Source organism: Halyomorpha halys, unplaced genomic scaffold, assembly GCF_000696795.3.
Source record: "Halyomorpha halys isolate HHAL.00 unplaced genomic scaffold, Hhal_1.1 Scaffold1384.1, whole genome shotgun sequence".
Lineage (NCBI taxonomy): Eukaryota > Metazoa > Arthropoda > Insecta > Hemiptera > Pentatomidae > Halyomorpha > Halyomorpha halys.
In genome coordinates, this window is record NW_027109385.1 from 60,919 (window position 1) to 69,745 (window position 8,827).

Genomic DNA, 8,827 nt, shown 5'->3' on the forward strand with positions numbered 1-8,827 from the left:
AGAACCCAATGTAAAATATACATGGGCAAGAACCCAAGGTTTAAAAGTGATTCTTTTTTTTTCCCCATTTTCCTGAACCAAATTTACGCTGGAATTATAATTAACCACTGGTTAATTATTTATAATTTTACCAAAATTGAAGCAAAAATTTGTTTTGAATTCGAAGTCACATAGTGAGGGACCTCAATTAATCAAGTTAATAAGATTATGACAATCGGTCAAAAAATGTACATCACTTGAATTATAAAAGTCTCATATTTTTATTTCTCTAATTTTTTTCTCTTAATTTAATTATGCCTTATTTTATTCTCAAACGTAAATTATAGTCATAAAGTATTTATACAAGTAATATTGTACGTTTAGATTCCATTGAGATTGAATACAGGGAGAATCACAATTTAAAAAATAAATAAATTACAATAAAATGACAATTATTATTTTCCACAGGTTTTCGTTCAAGAAAAAGGGTTTGCAACAATCCATCTCCTGTGAATACTAACGAAGGCTGTGAAGGCTTAAGTTATGAAGTCCTATTGTGTAATGATCTTAAAGTAAGTAACAAAGTAATGAAAACATTTATTAAAAGATTTACCCAATTTACAATTGTTCTCATACCGTTCCCAAGTTATCTGACATTTAAAATATATTTTTCCATTCTCAGATATGCCGCAAAAATAAAAGAGAGACATCGACCAAACACGCTTCGAGAAAATGTAAAGAATTCAGTAAATTGGTCAATGAAATTGATAAGGAAGGTGTTGGTCTTCAAGCTCCCCATGAATCTGGTAAAGTTATTTATCTAATATTGTTAACTATTTTTAATCCATCACAATACTTAATAATATATCATTTAAAAAAAATGTTTAAAATATGCATAATTACTTTTTTAATTCAAACATTTCTGTTAATATTTTCTACACTAATTCAATTAAAATTTTTCATGTTTATAAGATCACTGACGAATTATAAATTCTAGGTCCCTTATTTTAATTTTGTAATTATTTTTTGTAGGAGATTACTTTGTATTCTTGAACTGAGAGATTCAATACCATAGACTAGAATTTTAAACAATAAAAATCCAAAAATAGGCAAAGAGAAACTACGAGCATAATTCCATTTTACATTTAATGACCTAACAAAAAAAAAAAAATAAAACAGTAATTTTTTTATAATAGGACCATAATATAATAAATTATAAGCTTTAAAGCTAAAAAGGAATTTGAAAATTTAAAAAATCTGTATGAAACAATCGTATTTTTTGATTCCATTTTAAAATAATGTTTTTAAATTTCTCTTCGTTATGCTAATAATGTTTTACATAAATAAAACAATAATGAACTTTTGAAAATAATTTATGTAAAATTAATACATTAATTATTTTGATTAATTGATTTTATTTAATTATTTTAAAATAATTTATTTATTTTATATATTTCAAAAATAATTAAAAGATATTGTAGAAATGAAAAATAAAAACTTCTCTTGCAAAAACCAATAAAAATTAAATATGCAATATAGTATTAATTTATTTTATGTTTAAAACTTGTCTCCATCTCCACCTATCACACATTCACTCTTATATTAAAATTTATTTAAATAAAATTAATTTTAAACAAAATACAAATGTTATTGTAAGGTTATTATTGGAATATTGCATAACGAATCCTTAATACTCATAAGCAGCAGTTTGAACTAACCATTCAATTTTGCCAATTCAAGCAATATCAGAAAGAAAAAGATAGATATAGTTATATATCTTTACATCATATTGTGGCGTGATAAGTCAGCTGTTTGGCAATATCCCATAACCTGTTCTAACAAATTAATTTAAATAATATTTGATAGCTTTCAACTTGAACCTAAATACAGTAAAACCTTTTTTATGACATAGGAAAATTGCAATGAGAATTAAAATTCTCGTGGCAAATAGAATAGCGGTACAATATGTAGATTTGTATAATACGGCAAATGTCGATCCAGTATAACATTGCGATATAATTAATTCATCATGCCTTTATGAAAGAAATGTTTCCCTAGATCGTAGACATTATATTATAACCAACATGGATGCCCACTAGAGATGCGACATCGACAACAAAACATCGATGTTGAAAAAACATCACCAAAAAAACTATTTCAGTAACATGAGGTATGTTCCAACGGCCTCGCATGTTTCGGCCAGCCAGAAGTGGATGCTGGAACTAGGAATGTAACATCGATGTTATAAAATATCATAACATCGATGTATTTTTGGCAATGTATTGTAAGCAACGATATTTTAATATTGAACATAGATAATATAAAACATCGATGTTTTTTGTTGTCGATGTCGCATCCTTTGATCCAAAAACCACTTTTGACTGGCCGGAGCATGCGTAGTCGTTGGAACAGACCCTATGTTATTGAAATAGTTGTTCAAAAACATCGATGTATTTTTGACAATGGTTTGGAAGTAATGATATTTTAATATTAAACATCGATGTTTTTTTTTTGTCGATGTCGCATTCTTTTTTTCAAAAACTACTTCTTACTCTCCGGACCATGCTTAGTCGTTGGAACAGACCTTATGTTACTGAAATGGATGTTCAAAAACATCGATGTATTTTTGGCAAAGATTTTTATGCAACGATATTTTAATATTGAGCATAGATACTTTAAAACATCGATGTTTTTCTTGTCGTAATTTATCTTTATCACATTATTAGCGTGAAGGTAGGAGGTACTTTCTCATCCCACCACATTGTTGATATGAATCTGTTTATACAGTAATTTTTTTGTTTTTATTTAGTTACTTTTGGAGAAAAAAAAATGAAAAATTGAGACAAACGTAAAACATCGATGTCGATGTCGCATCCCTAATGCCCACTGGTTCAGGAAATGGAAAATTTTATCCAAGTGGAACCTGAAAATTGTCCGTTATTTTAGAATCACCCTAAAAGAACAGAACTTGGTTTACAAACAGAAGGAGTTATGTGAGTTCATTCAGTGTCAATTCTGGACTTTCTTGGGGTTAAGTTTTCTTCAAAATATTCTGTTGAATATAAGTCAGAACTGGTAATCTTAAATCCGAAAATACTGTACCGGTCAATGGCTATCCAGAAATTTTCTTTTGGGTACGGGAGGGGGAGGCCCATATCAATACCATTCAGTAATCGAAAATTTAGTTACAGAATTCTAAAAATATACAGTTTAAATTAGGTAAATTTTTAATATTTCGATTAAGGACATAATTATAAAGGCACATGGTGTATTTATATATAATTCACTGAAGTTTAAAAAATATTTTTTTTTCACCTTCTAGGTGGTCTAGGGGTCAAGAGACTAAATCAGATGAAATAGAGGCTCTCAATTTTTTCAGTAATTAATTTTTTTTTTTATTTTCCGATTTACAGATAGACCGTGGATGGGTTGCACAATATTCTGCAGACGAAGTGATAAAACCAGTTTTTATACTCCTCGGATCGAATTGAACGACTTAGGAGTAGATCCATATTATCCAGATGGGACTTGGTGCCATTTCGACGGAGAATTAAACTACTACTGCCGATGGCACCACTGCCTACCTGAGGTGAGCAGTTCAAAAGAATCTAATGATATGTTATTATAAGTATATAATCTGTCTTATGTGTACAATTAAAAAAATGATATGGTTACGAAATTGAAAATTAGAAGTTTTATATCGTAAAATTCATTAAATCAAAGTAAAGTAATAAAAACTGGGTTTACCAAACGATTTACAAGATTTCTTACTTCGTGGAGCATTCTTTTTTAGGAGAAAACTGTAGGTAGAGTAACAGATCAGCTTCGTCCATAATTTGTTGAAATCCAAAATTTTGATGATTCATGGTTGGTGGTTTAGAAAAACTGGAAAGTGGAAATTATTTTAAGGTCTTCTATTTCTGTCTGTATCTGAAAACTGAAACATTTTTATTTTTAATTATATTATTTCAATTTCTTGAGACAAGGTAATTATTTATTAAATAAATCAAAAATTTTTATCCATTTTTTGTCTCAACACTTTTTATTATTCATCAGTCCAACGTTTCGCCCATTTTAGCCATCCTCAAGGACATCTTCAATTATAATTTCTTCCTCACATTAATTTAAAATTACTTTTCCAGGCTATTCTGCCCAGGTCATTTCCTTTATTATAAGTTAAAAACCTATTTTTTTAATAATTTAAAATCATAAATATTTAACTCTTCTTATACATCTGTTGTGGATATTCTTGTATAAGAAGAGTTAAATATTTATGATTTTAAATTATAAAAAAAATAGGTTTTTAACTTATAATAAAGGAAATGACCTGGGCAGAATAGCCTGCAAAAGTAATTTTAAATTAATGTGAGGAAGAAATTATAATTGAAGATGTCCTTGAGAATGGCTAAAATGGCCGAAACGTTGGACTGGTGAATAATAAAAAGTGTTGAGACAAAAAATGGATACAAATTTTTGATTTATTAAATACATTTTTATTTTTATTTTTACAAAAAAGAACAGTATACATTACGTTATTTGTTCTATTTCACAAATGATTAAATACGTAACACTTATTTAATACCTTATTCGTAACAATCAGCTTGTATATACATATATACAATAGCTACATTATTTTATTTTTAATTATTAAATTATACAATAATTGTCATATCACTTTATGTACAATTTTAATTTTTAAAATCTAGTGTCCTACCCAAGTATTCAAGTTGAAGTTATCAGTATTCTTGCGATTTCCGTAAAAAAAAAAAAAAAAAAAAAAAATGCAAACCCGGTCTCGGAAGGTGAAAATTATTAACAAAATTTTTTTTATTTTCCAATTGCAATTCAAACACTAGAGATGGCGAAAATTATGTACAAAATTTTCTTATTTTCCTGTTGCAAATTCAAAGACTGGAGAAGGCGAAAATTATCAACAAAAAATGTGTACATTGACAAACTGAGTTTAATTTAAATCATTAGAGTCGTTTTAGAGAAAATAAAAAAAAAAAAATAAGAAAACTCGGTTCTATACAGTGGGACTTCCCATCGGTAGATTTTATAAGAAAAGTTATACCCGCCTTAAATATGTAATTTAAGTTTCGTACGACCTTTCGTTTTTGAGCTAGGTTGATAACATACACATACGCCATTTTGCGAGATTTGGTTATGTGGACTCCAGGGACCCTTTTTTATACTTTTTCAATAAAAATATTAAAAAACATTTTTAAAAAACTTAAAAACTATGAATGTAATATATATCTCAATTTAAAAGAACATTATTTTATGATTAGGTGGTGTGTAAAAATTATAATTTATGTAGATAGTGTCGTTTGAAATTAAGGAGACGAATTCTCTTCCAATATATTAAAAATTAGTTCGTTTAAAGATATCATTATTTTAATTAAATTTTTTGAAGAGTTGCTATATTAATATTTCGGGCTTTTCTTCTTCACATTGTTAGAAATTTCGAAAAATTTAGTTTTTGAACTTAAGCATCATTTAGAATGATTTGTCTGGTGTACTATGGTATTAAAAATCGCATTGTGAATTATCATTTATTTTATTAAGGAAACAAGACTTATTGGCTATTATGTTACAGGATTTCCATTACAATAAAAATATCATTTGGGACAGCGACCTACAGATGCCACAAAATGCCCTGCCAGAAACTATACCTTTATCAGACACGATCAGAAAATACCTGAGCACGGACGATAAAGGAAGGCCTCTTCTAAAATCCTTCAATCCCAACTCAACATTCTGGAAAGTAAAAGAGGACGCCTGGGAGACTAAAGACTACATCGAAATACCTTAACCGTTAGCAAATGAAAATTTTTAAGTGTTTAAAATATTCTCATAACTTTATATTTCTCTATAAGCTTTTATTTTAAACAAATCCACACTCAATTGACTTCCCTTCCTTATGTCAATAAAAATTTATACTTTTTTATTTTTGTTAAATTATTTACCAACAATTATTAATACAAATAATTCAATTGTTAAAAATGAAGTTATTTTTCTGTGTCATTTAATTTTTTTCTTGTATATTTTTTATGTTGAATAAAATTTTCGAAACTAAATATTATCATTATTCGAATAATTCAAGACTTCACCGGGGTTTCGACAAACTCTAAAAAAAAAAGTACCTTTAAAAAAATATTTACCATCAATATTGATAAATATAGTTGCTCTTACATATTACAGATCACATAGAAAATAATAAAAGGTTAATCTGAAATTTATAGTGATTAGTATTCTGATAGTGCATTAGGTCAAAATAAAAATTAGTTCGTAACAGTAAATAGAAATACAAAATATTTATTTGAGATTCAGTTAATCAACAGAAACGTGACGCCTTCATTTTGAAAGTCGTAAAACACACTACTATGAACTAATGAAACAAACCAATTATGAAATATTTGAAAATTATTAGTATTTAATTAATTGCGGAAAGAAGAAAGGTACACAAACAGCAGAAAAAATTATTTATTAGTAACTTAATAAATAACAATAGGTTACTAATAAATTAAATGAAAAATCTATCTTTATTCTAGGACACTTGGTCACCTAAAAATATCAATTTGGAACAATTTCATGTTACATTAATTGATTTTAAATAAATTAAATAAAACTATTATAATATTAATAAACATAAAATTTGAACAAAACAAACATATTCATCCAAGCCACGGAAGGTTGATAATCAAGGAAATGGATATACAATTGGTGTTTTAATGGTGTTAAGGAGAAAGCTTTGCGGATGTATATGGATGAGGAGTTCCAAAATCAAAATTGCTCGAATAATAAAGGCATAAGAAGGGACATGCAAATCGGTAGTTGGGATTTTGTGTTTAAAAAGTGAATGGATTAACGTGGAGTGAGGAGGTCAATTATATATGAAGGTTTTTTTAAAAACATAAATGTTCCAAGAAGTTTTAGTCCTTGGATGCTGGGATAGAGACAATTTTGCTCGAAATAGTAGTGAGAGATATGAGAACGATTGAAGATGAATCTTATGAAGCAGTTCATTAATCATTTTAGTCTCATTTCTTGTTCAATAAATAGTCCTCCATAAAATATGCATCCGTAGTTGAGAGGTGAGAGAAGAAGGGAGGATTATAGAAGATGACAGGTACTTCGAGGAAATGAATCGAGGGGTCTTAGGAGATGCTTAAGGGTTGAGTTGTTTTTTCGCTTTATTTGGGAAACTTGGATATTCCATATTAAGTACTGACCAATGGTGACTCCTAGGTTTCTTTATGGTGTTTTGAAAATGGCTACGTATGTTTTTGAGATATAATAATGGATAGTAAGGAAGGCTTCAGAACCGACGAGAGTGGCCTTGGTTAGGCTGTCAATAACTTCCTGGAGCTTGGAGATTTATATTTTTAAAAAATTTCTGATGTTTGTATACCTTTATTAACCGCCACCCCGATCACCTTTCCAAAACTAAAATTTATATCATGGAATTGCTTAAAAATTCTACCCCTATTCAAAATACATTGTATAATTTGATAAAGAACTGCTAATTCAGCGTTATGTTTATGTCATGTATGTTTATTATTATTATTTTCATATGTATACAGCATATATATTAAGGCAATACCATTTTAATTGTGTATTATAGTTCCTGCTTTGACAAAATGTAATATATCAGAAAGCTTTATTCACAAATAAGAATATTAAAAATGGAACTACCTAATACACTTTAGGAAATAACTATCAGAATCCTGTATCAACATGGATTTTACAAACCTATTTCAATAAACTGAATTAAAGTACCTTTAAATCAAAAATTAATAAAATATTAAACATGGGTTTATTCTTCTTCGCTATCATCTTCAGTACTAACTTCTCCAAAAATTAAGTATCGGATATCATCAGCTTCAATAATTAAATCAGTATCCTGAATGTCAGTGGCGTCATATTCCTCATCATCGTCATCAATGTCTATTGCTGCAGATGCTAATCGTTTCGGAGCAGCAGGGACTATCATCGGCTTTTCAAACAGCATCATCCTCTTCAGTGGTGACCTAAGCAAAAGGTGCAATCAATTAACTTACGCGTCATATTAAACGTATGTAATTTTATTTATTAAAGAAAGATAATCTAGAATTTTTCCAAGAAGTTTGGATGGTCGTGAGGAATTTTTTGGCTTATTTAAGACCTAATTCCCTTATAGTTATTTCTAAACAGGAATAATGCAACGTAATTCAAAACGTTTCTACGGACCAAACTAAAATTTAGTGAGATTTCTTTGTTGATAGCTTGTCCAGACGAAGACCTAGATAGAATTCGTTCTGTGAGGACATCGATAAAGAAGCTGGAGAAGATATCAGAGGTGTGCTACGAAGGTTAGATTTATTTCCATCCATCATATTTGACGTCATCCTACAAGGTTATATGTAAGTGTAGTTTTGGATGCAATAAGTGGGCCATTGTTCCATGATAACATACAGGTGTCACCGGCGTATGTGTTTTGGTCAATCCAAAGATGAACATCACAACATAAGCAGTAAGGGGAAAGAATAATTACGGGAAAACATAGATTGAGGAAAATATTTTATTTTTGCCAACACTTCCATTGGAGTCCTAGACTGCCTAACCATGGTTGGGGGTCAAAGTTCTTCATTGTGTGGGACCGCCATCAAATTGGTAAGACTGTTTTAACCACTGTGCTACGGGCGGCCCGAAAAATATTTTAAATGTTTTACGTAAATTTATATAGAGAGCTATTTTAAATTTTAATTGAATATAATTGTAGATGACCACGTTGGATTTATATGTACATATATTTTTACTATATTTAAATTATTTATTATACTGTTGTTTATAATTCTATTTTATG

The 8,827-nt window shown here is 28.8% G+C and overlaps 1 protein-coding gene and 1 long non-coding RNA gene across 2 annotated transcripts in view; one reads left to right on the plus strand and one right to left on the minus strand.

Annotated features, from left to right (window-relative positions):
* The window catches only part of LOC106689511 (A disintegrin and metalloproteinase with thrombospondin motifs adt-2), a 22,169-nt gene extending 16,223 nt beyond the window's left edge, over window positions 1-5,946 (plus strand). The window contains exons 14-17 of the mRNA XM_014434498.2: window positions 448-551; window positions 662-785; window positions 3,393-3,568; window positions 5,579-5,946. Coding sequence (XP_014289984.2) covers window positions 448-551; window positions 662-785; window positions 3,393-3,568; window positions 5,579-5,794 — 620 coding nt within the window. The 3' untranslated portion in view covers window positions 5,795-5,946. The remainder of the gene's footprint in view (window positions 1-447; window positions 552-661; window positions 786-3,392; window positions 3,569-5,578) is intronic.
* Window positions 1-8,827, minus strand: part of LOC136795797 (uncharacterized) — a 35,042-nt gene that overhangs the window by 22,153 nt on the left and 4,062 nt on the right. Inside the window, exons 2-3 of the long non-coding RNA XR_010843467.1 lie at window positions 7,762-8,012; window positions 3,751-3,916 (exon numbers count right to left, since the gene is read on the minus strand). This is a non-coding gene — a long non-coding RNA (uncharacterized lncRNA). The remainder of the gene's footprint in view (window positions 1-3,750; window positions 3,917-7,761; window positions 8,013-8,827) is intronic.